Genomic DNA, 13,168 nt, shown 5'->3' on the forward strand with positions numbered 1-13,168 from the left:
CGTAGCAGAAGCCCAAGAAAATATACTCCATTTATCGCGGCGTCCGTTATATTTGCTACAGCTGTTAGTTCAACCACAGAATTACCTGGACTGTAGAACGCGATGCATAAATCCAGAACAACTCGAATCATGCGTTTCATTTACCAGGCGCTATAACTTTTGTATAGCTTGAAACCTAAAACATATTCCTTTCAAATTATAAACCAACGTATATATTTATTTGCGGAGATTACTGCTTTCTTTTAATTGCAATTTTAATTTAATCATAGTGTCCGAATATATAATGCAATTCTAACTTTCGAGCTCTACGGCCTTTTTGCAACCACCACTGATATTGATCCTTATTTTACATGCTGCGGAAACCTTGAAAGTCGCTTGCATTCTAACTTGACTCATGCGAAAGCACTCTGCTAACCTTTATTTGTTACATCAAAAGGGGGCACAGCAATATATTTAGCATGCTTATTTGTAGTGGAGCCTAGCTCTTCTTCGTGCTTTGAGGAACGCACACTCCATCTTGGCAGACACCTTGAGCCCCACTTGTGTGTTGTGTTAGACTTGTAGCGGGTGATTTAACTTGGCCTTCTTGAAGCTGAAACGTGTAAAATAAGAAAAGACGAAAGGGGTCATCAAAAATGTTTCCACTTCACAACCCGTCGTAGGAATTTACAAGAGTAAAAGTTGAAAAAGAGAAAAAAAAAAATACGTATAAGCAGGTGACATGATAACTTATGAACATTTAAGGAAATAACTAAGTTATTTAGCTTCTTATGCGGCTGAGTGAGTTTTAATAACGATTTTTCTTCATTATATACTAATAAAGATAATAAACAAATTTATTAATCTATCAAACAGGGTAGGATCCTATTGACTACAAGATTTAGTAACGCTTGAACGCCATTCCCAAATAATATGATCTTCTTTTGTTACTCATCAATAAATTGAGAGAAAATAGTTCAGAAAATGCGTCATCAGTAGTTAAGAAAGCGGCCGGCTTTTCTGGCTGCTTGGGAAGCTACAGTAACTGGCGCAACGAACAGCCTATGATATCACTCAAACATCCGTTCCAACCGTTCGATGCGCCGGCTTCAATACCGCCACGTCGTAGAGAGGGTTAAGAGCCATAACTGTGAGTTAGGAATCTATTTTTATTGGGCATAATTGCGCCCAGAAAGACAAGCCACACTCAAATCACAACGACAGTAGCTATCTCAGTCGTCGGCCGTCGAATCCAATATCTAGGGTTTAGTTCCTTGGTTATATACACATGCCTGACAGCACATTCAAGAGTTATCGCTTAAGCTTGCGTATACATTCGAGAATCTACAGCATTTTTCTCTGAGCGTTACAGTCGCGTAAGACGCACTTACATTGCTGAAGAACTGCTTGACAATATTTAACAAACTTGTAATGGCACAGATGCTTCTTGCGTCCACAATAACAGATATAAGCAAACACTGAGAAAAGGTATAAGTGAGGACGCGTGGCGATATGAACAGAGTGGTCGCTACTTGGTCGTAGGCAGTCCATACAACTCTCCTATGCGTTTCCACATCGGCATGCTGGATAAGCCACGCGCACATAAAAAAGATCACCAAGCGAAAACAACCGGATGATCCCTGAGTGTCGCTGGCTATCATTGGCTACGGCAAAGTGCGTAAGAGAGGTTCTGTATTATGCACCGACCAAGCAAACGTTAGCTTTATTTGCAGTTTTCTTTATTTTGTGTGCGTGCGCATGTGAGTTTTTGTTTGTGAGCGCCGTGTTTACTCCAACTATAGTCTTCTATATTTATAATGCCTGCCAAATAACCGTAAAACCACAGTATCACGGGAAGATTGCTAAACCACGTCAAATCCCTGGCTCATAAAGAGGGAGAGAGGAATAAACAAAAGTCAGAGAGGTTAACGAGATATCAATATCCGGTTTGTCACCCTGTGGTGGTGGAAAGGGTTGAGAAAAAGGAACAAGAAAAGAAAAAGGAAAAAAAAGAGAGAGTACAAGTTTATGAGGAAGAGCATAACAGAGGCGCCAAACAAAAAAAAATCGCTGAAGTCTGTAGTCCTTCGCCCAAGAAACGACTACACGCTTCAGGCCTTCTTCGACAGGGTTGCACGTTCTCTTCGACGAAAGCACATAACCTTTTCTGTCAATCAGAGAGGCCCCTTTTGGCTCTTCCGCCCACAAAATGATGGTGACTTGTGGAGCGTTCCTCTACTCAATGAATACAAGCACTGCACTCTTTGTATATAGCATATACATCGCACTTTGAGCAAGTGTAGTGTGCTGGTTGTTTAGTAGTACATGAATGTCGTCCATTACTGGCTGTAGCACGGATCTGACTTCTTCCCTCAGTTACGCAGCCTGCGTCTTCTGCCACCTAATCGTTGTTCGCACCGTTTGTTCAATTTCCTCTGTCTGTACCGTCTTCATGGTACAACAAACGCTTTCAACAAATCTTTTTTTTTTGCATTTAGCTATTCAGAAATGGGATATTTTACCTCCACGCAAAGTAATGGCGCTTAACCCATCCCTGTTTACACAATTGTTTTCAAACAATTTCGATCTAGCTGCTTAACGTATTTTAGTTTATATATGTTGTACCTTTTTGCTTGCGTTATTTGTGTTGGCGGTAGTGTAATCCTCGTGGTTGTATTTTACTGCACTGTACAAGTTGTATGCAGTTGAGTTGTACGTTTTTTTTACCTGACATCATATAACTATGTTTATGGCTTTATCTTATTGTATGTATGTAACACACCGACAGGAGCCTTTAGGCCTTAAGTTCTGATGGGGATGATGATGATTATGATGATAAGAATGATGTCGACCTGCAAATGGTACCTCATCAGTATGTATAGTGAATGTTAAAGTAGGGGCAGCACGCTGCGACACCTCGACCATCGATGCATACGATAGTGTAGCCCATTCTTCTAAACAGTTAGCTTTACCGACCTCTGTGTCCGATGTGTCCTCAACTTCAGATTTGTGCGGTGCTGGAAGGAAAAAAGTACAGCGGATGTAGGCGTCTCCATCACAGCAGCCGTAGTTTGCCTAGAAGATCAGCGGTGGCGACGTCGGCAACGCCAGACAACTTCGGTAGCTTCTTTGTGGGTCAAATTTTCCCTGCTCATTTCTTAATGGGATAAAGGACTTGTTCTTAATTTGAAGACAGTCTTTGGAAGTGGTGTAATGAGAACCTCGGCAGTTCGTGTGGTTTTCCGCACACCTACGGATACACCACTGAGCTTGCAGACATGGCTTTCATGTATCCAAGCTTCAGGCGCTTGTGGCCCTGAAGTGGTTTCGAAATAAATAGGCAACTATGCTGCAAGGAATAAAAAACTCGTCCCTCGTCAGTGTCAACGGCAGGGAAAAATGGGCAATGCGAAGACGTCCATCGTGGCGTTCATAATGTAGGAACTTCCGGCAGTAGGCAGTAAGTCTAGATGGCGAAGCGTACATGCACTCATGACCATCCCTTACGTTGACCGACGCTACATAATAGCACGAGTACGCAGCAGCTTCTCTACTAGGCAAAACGTAATTGGAACAATCTTGATATGTGTGGCGCCAAGCTACTTCGTGTCGCAGAGAGTATTCATGAACAAATTGCCGAATTGTCGAAGGTCCAGTTAAGGGTGGTGTCGGCTATGGTTATTGTTAACACATCGGCCAAATGCACACATTTTAGGTTTGTCCGGCGTACTTTAAGCGTTTCGGATGTTCATCAATGCTGTGTTAAATTTAAACGTTCTCCGTGTTTTCTTTGCTTATTAGAAAATTGCAGACATATTCGGCAAGTCTATTGCTTAGATGTCCTACTTAAGTTTCTCTGGCCGTCCAACTATCATACAAATTTTGAGAATTCCTGAAGAACTGTGCGCGTACTTGCAAGGAACATGTGCTCTCTCGGCAAGTGTTTCATAGGCACGTTTCGATAGAGTCACTGAAGCACTTTTTTTCATTTTCTTGAGAAAACGCTTGCGTGTTGTATTATGCCTTCGTGATGTCCAAAGCAGATAAATGCGCTGTCTTCAGAAAAGGAATTATTTGCGAGCCGGACAGCAAAAAAAGTGCCGCTGTTCCACTGGCTCCCCCGTTGGCAATAGATCAGCCAGTCATCGACGATTTCACTGGCTTTCCCTGCAAAGCTACGTGGCTTCCTGTAGTGCTGTGAAGGCTTGTGCTGTCCTGGAGTTGGTCGATCTTACCTCACGCTTACTGATCGGCAATGACGGCGGTTCAGCAATCTGTGGTTCGGCTCCACTGGAATGCATGGACTACGCAGCACACCTCCAAACAGTTACGTGAGAGATGTCTTCGAACACACGTGAGAATGAACAAGCTATGACATCCGAGGTTAACTGGACATTCATCATGACTTACACATCAAGTCACCCGTGCTTCTTCTGAATGCGCAGTAAGCTTGATATTCTTAATACAGGAATAGGAAAATCAAAGTGCAAGAAAAGATGGCCTGTCGTCGGTGTGATCCGAACCGTTAACACTTTAACTATTGTTTTAGGTTTTTAGTCATTCGCGCAGCTTAATTCCCGCCCTCTTTCATTTCCCCTTTCATTAAACGTTTCTCGTTTTTTTCTTGTTTTTCTTGTAAAGTTATTGACGCCAATTTCGTAAAAGAACATTGAACTAAAGTAAATTTTTTATACAAAGCTTCTTTCTGATAGTCTGGTACTCATAGGCTATTTAAAAATGTGCGTCCCTGAGCCTTGCTTTCTATATCTAATTCCTGAATTTCACTCTTTTCACTTATCTCATGCAAAAGATTCAAGGTCTGCTTATTCCTTGAGTAATAGGCCGTTAAATATGATTGAATTGGAAATCCGTCTGGTTCACGGACCTGCTGTAATTTTCATACACACCCGGCACTCTATGTAAAGTGCGGCGAACTAATGCACTGAATTGGAATCAAGTCGAGGTACTTATTAAATACTGAAAGCAGAAAATTTTCAATGGCAGCATACTTACTATACACAGTTCGTTGTTTCTCAAGCAGATTTCTTCGTCTAGTTCACACACAAACGTACAATTGTGGTAAACGTACCCCTAGAAAACGGGAGGAAATTTCACACTTGACATTCAAGAAGCTGGAATATGACTAACAACAATTTGTTTAGCAGGAAGTTTGCGAGAATGCTTCATACAAAACAGATGTCGATTTTCAGATAAGACAATCAGCGCGAGTGAATAATTAGCTAATTTGTCGGGTTTTATGCTTAGAATTATTGTGGCTCCTGGGTAAGGGGATTCATCGGCCTCTAAATAGGACCATGCTGTTAATAAAACATATAGTTTAGAAGATAAACAGTGGTGCAATATAAGTATTGAATACGCTATTTATTTTCGCTGTAACCGTGGCAAACAATCTAATATGCGTTTAGGCGGAAACGCTAGGAAGTTGAAGTCTCCTTTCAGAATCCTCATTTATATACATGCTGAATGATGCAGCCCTGCCAGAAAAGCATTAATTTCAGTGTTCCTACTTCCAAGTTCCAACCAGATTACAGCACAACAGATCAGGCTAGGATATAGAAGGATTCCAATGTTATTATTGTACGTACCTAATAAATGTCACCCATGTGTACGACAAAATTAACAATTCTGCTGTTGATGCACACAAAATGTTATGAGTGGGCCGGAAAGGTTTTTTAAAATCATCAATAACATTCTGGGCCGCTTTCGCGCTGTATTCCAGCTATGAATGACGGACAGCATCTGTGGGTCACAGCTTTGCCCAAATACTCAAATCCAATATTGGGAATCTTCGTCCTCCAGCATAAATAAACTCGTATTTTCCATATCTGCAGAAGAAACACTCAGACTGTCCTGTTTCTAGACCAGTAGGCTTCGGGAATTTTTCACCTGCGGTGATCGAAGCACTGAGGTTGCCTATAGGCGGTGAAAGAGCTCCCGTATCCGTATTATGAGAATCGCTCAAAATTCTTGTGAAGCGATTGGACATGCTAAGTACATCACGCGCCTCGCTCGCAACGGCAGCTCGCTGTAAAACAAAGCTGTACAATAGTTCAAGGGGCGATACAAAGCAAGAAGCAAACAGAGAGTAAAAATTTACTGAAATCAAGCATTACGCTTCCGTATTTTTGGAGTCATAAAGACAGCGCTTTCTCTCAGTTAAACCAGGGTGTTTGAATAACTACAAAATTGTTGTGGTAAAACTCACGCATTAATTGACGCTAGTACCATCGTTATTAGGGAATACATTATTAATTTCTCTTGCCCGCTGACTAGTATGATGATAGATGGTGGTTGTAGGTTCGAAGCCAGTCAAACTGCTCCATGCGCTACTGTGCTTCCCTTTCAAAGCATCAATTTTCATTGTCTTCAACGACATCATTTTTTTTCAGCGTCATTGTACATGTTCCGTTGTCGTGTCAACTATAGCTTCTTCAAACATAGTGTTTCCGTATGTGGTACGTGTGGTTGAATAATTTTCAATATTTTTTGTTCAATGTTTCTGTTTCAGCCTGCCCCTATAAATTTAGCCAGCCAGATGCCTGCTGTGGGTAATTTACTGGCATTTCCATTATCTTGTCTCCTTTACACATTTTCATCCATATACTTTAAGTAAGAAACCACACCTTAAATCTCTAAAACGGTTATACGTAGGACAGTGATTATCTTGGGGCCGACAATACGTGTACCAATGTGCACACATTCAGAATAGACAGTGAAAGATGCATGGATTTGTGATAAATACCTGGACCTTCGCTACCGTAGCCTTACAATCGGGGTTGCGTTCACGGGGCGGAGCTGGCACCGTAGACGTAACTGCGTGAAAATAAAGCACGCCGTAGTTAAACAGCCTGAGGCACCATTATACTTCACAGAATCTGCACAGGGCGGATTGTGCTCTATGCATTACTTTAGATAAGATAGTAAACAAGCCATAGGAGGTAAGTGCAATGTTCTTAATTTGATCTAAAATTGAATAAATAATATTCAAATAAGTAGTATGAGTAACTATCGAGAAATTTTTTTTTGTTTTTTTTTTGGCTCTATTGCTGCGGGATCAATGTGGGACGCATATAATTTGAACTACAAATCACCTGCGAACATAATTGAAGTTATGCATTTTACGTCACATGTGCATCCTGTACGCCATGGTGTTCACTGAAGAACAGCCTAACTTTTCAAGCTTTCATTGGCACTACACTTAGGAAGGAGGCTTGAATGACTATATTGTACTGTTTTCTTAAGGCCTCTAATTAGTCATTTATTATTATTCTGCAAAAACAGTAAACATTCGTGAATTTTGTTATTATGATGCAATTATGTCACATTTTATCAGGACTTAGGCTCGCTAGCGTACCTGGCAATTGTTCTCGCTGAACGTCTGGTATCCTCAGAGAAATCGCAAGGCAGGTAGGGTTTACATGATCAAGAATTTGGCCAGAAAAATCAGGACGATCGAGGAACCCGTTCTTTGTGTTACCCCTGTTACCCAGTATACGCAACCAACACTAAATGTAGCCAAGCAGGGCATATGGGAGCATCTGCTGCCATGCCCGTGAATGGTGTTGACCAAGACCGCTAGGTTTACTATACACGCACAAATAACACAGAAAGTGGGTGGGAGGACACCCGTCACCACAGCTCAATCAGTATAGCGTCACATGCGTCATGCGGAGGTTGTTTTACACCCGCCGTCGGCGAGTTGTTTTTACAGCGAAACTGTATATGGCTATAGAATCCGTCGTCCGCGAGCGATAAATACTCTCCTCCACAAGAGAGAGCGTTTCCTTCGCATCGTTTCCTTCCGCATCTGTTTCCGTCGCATCGAAGCGCGCTTTAGCTGCCCCCTGCGCCCTTGAAACGACATCTGCTCGAACGTATGACGTGGCGCGCATGCGCGCGTGTGCTATAGGGGGAGAGAGAGGTGAAGTTTCGGTCTCATTTTAGCGCCGCCATCGCCATGAGATGGTCTCGAGTGGTTCGTACTCCCGAAGGACAGCGAATTTACGAGCAACGACGCCGACAGCAGCGGCGGGAATGTGACCGTCTTCTTCCACAGCTGGCTTAGCTGGCGCCCCTCGGCGCAACCGCGCGAACGCACTCGTGCCACTGCTCGCGCGGTAGTTGTCGTCGTCTTCTTTCACAGCTGGCTCCATTACCGCTCATAATTCCAGCGTAGAATTTCACTTCTGTCGTCGTAATGGGGAGGCCGCGTTCACGGGGGTACGAGCCATTGCTTAAGGGGGTATGAGCCATTCATTGTCTTCCGTGACGGACAGAGTTAATAACAGAGGTGATGCGCGAATGTGTGTGCGTACCTGTCGTAACGATGACCACCAATAAGGACAATAAATATGTTTGTACCTTCGTTCAAAATCATTTGTCATCTCTGTGTCGTGCGCTAAACAAAAAAAATTAATTATGGGGTTTTACGTGCCAAAACCACGATCTGATTATGAGGCACGCCGTAGTGGGGGACTTCAAAAATTTGCACCACCTGATGTTCTTTCACGTGCACCTAAATCTAAGTACACGGGTGTTTTCGCATTTCGCCCCATCGAAATGCGGCCGCCGTATCCGGGATTCGATCCCGCGACCTCGTGCTCAGCAGCCCAACACCATAGCCACTGAGCAACCACGGCGGGTATGCTTCGCTGGTCATCCACCTTCACAGAGTGGAATGGCTCATGAATTTTCTTCCACTTCTATGTCACTACTTTCCGTTTCTTAAATCTTTATTCTTGGAATAAATGCGTACTTGAAATGATCGCAGAAAGCAGGACGGCAACACGAAAAGAAGGGCATAGGACGAACGCTCGCCCAATGTCCTTGTGTTGTCGTTTCTCCAGGTTGATTTCAAGTATGCTTAGACATTTCTACACTTCAATTAAGTAACACGTTTCATTTTTCCAGGGGGTTTTTGGAGCTTTACTGCTCATTGGTCTCGCAGAGAACGTGGCTTATATGAGCTCCAAAGCCATCTACGCAATGAGTATGTCTCACAGTCTGACCGCTTTTGAGTTGTCCGGATGTAAGCCCATTCACAGCACCTGTAAGTTACCTCTCCTCTGTAAGCTTTTACGGGGACAGTGTTTTGTTTTCGTATCCAAAAACATCAGTATACGTTTTTTATTTCACATTGTTGTTGTTGGGGTCACTGTTTTTGTGACTTAGGAGCTAAACTCTCGCTCGTTGCTTGACCTTTGGTTTCTGCTTCACTGCCGAGCGAAAGTGTAACCTTGTTTATAGGTCCCGACATTTACTACATTTTGTCTGACAATCAGTTTTAGTGCTATGTAAGGATGACTTCGCGATGACATGATATTCACGTGGCCAGATGTAGGTTGTATGTGCACCGAAAGTGCCTTTGTGCACTGCCACGGAATTTTTGTTTTGTTTTGCATAAACGCTGTCTCTTAAGACTTCCGAACCTTATCTACCAGTACGCACTCTGTAACCGTTGTTTTGGGATGTTTTGCACTGACTCGTGTTTAACTTAGAAAAAGAAGTACAGTTTTCATACCTTCCAGATGGTGCACTTGGAAATCATACTTTATTTTTTAAGCGTAACATCCCTGTTTCGGAACTTGCAACCCTGCATATTGTACGCTCCTGTAACTATCACCCAAAACACGCATAAAGTATTTTTCACAATGTTCAACCTTCGAGCCCAGCTTGCGTTAAATTGTTCTAAATGCTCTGGTGACTAATCTGATACAACAAAGAACACAGTGGAATAATTTATCTTACCTATGCTCGGCGTAGTCATCCTCTGTTTGGGAACGCATTTTCCATTGTTGCAGACACCTCTAGGGGGTTTACGTCCCTCTGAATTCACTGAATTCACGGATTGTGTTGACATGGAGGGAGTTTGGCTATCTGTAAGCTTAAATGATTCATGAACGAAACGAGTTAGTGACGAAAGAATCAGCTACAATAGACGGCTACAGGCTCCGCGAACATTGTTCTGGAACAGTAGAGTTAATTCAGCATGCCGAATTGATATAGAACATTTTAGGGACTAAGAAATTAAGCCAGTTGCTTATAGCGTAACTTTGTCTTACGCAGGAGCATATTTCTAAAACTACAAATTGAAGTATTGTTAAGAGGTTACAAAAGTAAGGGCTCGTGAAGTTGACGCACAAACGCGTGTGCACTCATACACCCACATGGGTGAAATGAAAAATATTAAGGCTATATTGTCCGATAAAGATATGAATAAATGTTCTAACAAAACACGTATGAATGCACACATACAAAGGGCTCTGCGTTGCCTTCCTCTGCACCGGGTAAATTGCGACGGAACACGGTCCTACGATGTTTCGTTCTTGTATAATCATGTTGTATATGTCAGTTTACTTTTTGTTTGTGAGCACTGCACCTAGTTATCTATATTGTTCGTTAGTTTGAGTGCGAGAAGCGCTCACAGCATTACGGCACACGTATTACAATGCGAGTTTTCTCGATAAAGAATGGGTACCGCATAACCAGGTTATACCAGCACTGTGAAAAATGTAGTGCGTTCTCGAATCAGTGCAAGCACCGTCAATGATCTGGAACTTAGAATGACACATTTATGAGTAGCGGACACGTTCACTCTGCCCGAGCTGTAGTTTGCTGACACAAATTTGCCTTGAAAACTGTTTCGTTCTCATACGGTCGTCGTTTGCCTGCCCCTCCCTCTCTCCCGTTTGTGCCAACACCCGTCACAATTACACGACCATTTATACAAACTAACGGTTATTCTTCCGCCATATAAGATCTCCACTATGCCCTGTGTGGAATGTACGCAAAGACATATTCCCAATTAAGCTGCACTTGCAAATTATTTACACTTCAGAGAACAGCCCCACTTTGCGTACTGAACATTCGTCAAAGACCGTAATACTTTGAGCTGCAAAACATACTTGGCCCATGGACTAACGCTGCCAGCGCATCTCGCTCAGCGAAAGCAATAAACTTTCTCAGAGGCACTGGTATACCGACGACACACCTTATCTTGTTGATCATTATGGTGCGTTTTGTGTATGTTGTGTACCTGTCACAGTGCACTTTGAACATCATTTAGTTTATCACCATTCCCATCTGATGTAGCGCTCTAAAGAAACCTCTCCAGGATTGATTAAAGAGCTCCCTCCTCCTCCTTCACCTCCTGTTCTGTAGAGCATAATCAAGAGCGATGGTCAAGGCATCAGATTTCATGTAAATCAGCTTTGATAATGCTCTTTATCACTGCCCTTACATTCACGTAATGCTAAGGCATGATATGGGGAGTGTTTCAGTTTGTTTCGCTCACTCAGCCGCAGTCTTGAAAAAATTGAAAAGGAGCATTAGTTTTTAAAAGAAAACCTAAATACAATTTAGCATAGAAAATGTAGAACAGTGTGTGACGCATACTTACAAAACATCTTTCATTGTTCCTCAAGTATACCTCTTCATCTCCTTCACATGCGAACGTGCAGTTCCGATACGTGTATTTCTAGAAATGCCGCAAAAGTAATTTGGACTGTAAAATAAAGTATAAAAGCTACCAACAAGGTTTGTTATATTGAAACTAAAATGTTTCTCGGAACGCTTCAAGGGCAGCTGATGATTTTTAATGTAGACTTAGAGGCAGTGACATATTACCTTGCGAGACAAAAGTATGGTTCAGCAGGTTGCGAATGTTTATTATATCACAGAGGCCCGTTCAGAGGCTTTGAGTAGAGATGGCATATAATAACCATACCTCCGTGGTAGACGAAAAAAAAGTTTATACAATCTTATAATGATTAAGCTTCAGGTAATATAAAACAGCCGAAATTGCAGTATCGCACATAACCGTTTTCGTCAGCGGTGAGCACCTTCGTATTGCAGAAGTGGTTCGTTCACGCTCTCTCCACTGTAGCGCCGTGTGTTGTCGCTTCAATGCGGGTTTTGCTAACGCGGATTCAGGTTGTTGAAAATGAAGTTTATCCTTTCTCTCTCGACGGCGGATTCAATCAATAATGAACTTTTAATTACGTGCATCAATGCTAGACCTCCACTGTAGCCAGCGAAACACAAACAAAACATCAATAAGCAAAACAACATTTACGAGACTCTCGTGGTAGCGAGTACTGCAGCTACCGAACGCTGCAGTCGCAGGTTCCAAGCTTCTTTCTTGGGCTGTACATGCTAGTTAGCCAGTGACTTAGGCATTACACGCTACGCCAGTGGCTACTTAGTCACTGTACATGCTAGCCCAGTGCATGCTAGCTGCATGCTAGTGCATGCTAACCCAGTGCAGCTAGCCATGTACGTGCTAGCCCAGTGGCTTAGGCGTTACAAGAGCAGAGAATGCTGTAGCTGGATGATTGGAAAAAGGCCACTTCCAGTCCTACCGACGCATGCATATTTCTACAAAAGTTACGTAAAGAAAATGTGGCGCTAGTGTTTATCGGGAGCTGCAAGTATGGTCGATTGAGCAAGCGTGCAAACGATGCGGATATTACATGGGTTTGCATAAAGTTCGTCCTTATGACTTCAATTAAACACCTTCGTGACTTTGCAAACGGATCAATTTAACAAAAGTATTGCCTTGCAAATGCCACAACTCACAGTGGTTAAGCGTGTGCTCAGAGTGAGGGCCTTGTGAGTTACAAAAAAAAATGATTGCTTCAAAAATGTGGTCAATAAAGGCGGATAAAGCGTAGTAAACAAAGCCACAAGAAGGCTTTAAACTACAAAAATGAAGATCAAACAAATAATTGCATAGCAATCATTGCCATAACAGCTGAAAGAAGTTTGTGCCGGAATTCTCCCAGACATTTTAATTGGCAACTCAATGTACGCAAGTAGACACTGGGCCTCTTCGATTATCCGTTCCTGACAGTCCCGGACAGCCCGAGACGGCGCTTTCAGCCAATGAGCGTTGCGTATGCAGTCTTTCCGACAGTACGGGACTGTCAGAGACGGATAATCGAAGAGGCCCACTGTCCTGAGTCTAACCTAGAGTGGCGTAGTGCGAATAGAGTAGCTGATGTTATGGGATGGTGTGTTGGTGCTGATGCAACTTTGCTTACTAAGATACACATATGCTTGTATATGCAAATTTTCTGTAAGCGTCTAAATTTGATAACATAATAACCCGACACGGTAGCCCAGTGGTTTAAGCGTTGCGCTGCTGAGCTCGAGGTTGCGGGTTCAATTC

The 13,168-nt window shown here is 42.7% G+C and overlaps 1 protein-coding gene across 1 annotated transcript in view; it reads right to left on the minus strand.

Moving 5' to 3' along the window:
* Window positions 1-399: 399 nt before the first annotated feature.
* The window catches only part of LOC119446091 (uncharacterized), a 46,940-nt gene continuing 34,171 nt past the window's right edge, over window positions 400-13,168 (minus strand). Inside the window, exons 18-22 of the mRNA XM_037710436.2 lie at window positions 11,399-11,476; window positions 9,748-9,883; window positions 6,743-6,813; window positions 4,993-5,070; window positions 400-592 (exon numbers count right to left, since the gene is read on the minus strand). Coding sequence (XP_037566364.1) covers window positions 479-592; window positions 4,993-5,070; window positions 6,743-6,813; window positions 9,748-9,883; window positions 11,399-11,476 — 477 coding nt within the window. The 3' untranslated portion in view covers window positions 400-478. The remainder of the gene's footprint in view (window positions 593-4,992; window positions 5,071-6,742; window positions 6,814-9,747; window positions 9,884-11,398; window positions 11,477-13,168) is intronic.

The sequence above is a fragment of the Dermacentor silvarum genome, chromosome 3 (assembly GCF_013339745.2).
Source record: "Dermacentor silvarum isolate Dsil-2018 chromosome 3, BIME_Dsil_1.4, whole genome shotgun sequence".
In the NCBI taxonomy this organism is placed as follows: Eukaryota; Metazoa; Arthropoda; class Arachnida; order Ixodida; family Ixodidae; genus Dermacentor; species Dermacentor silvarum.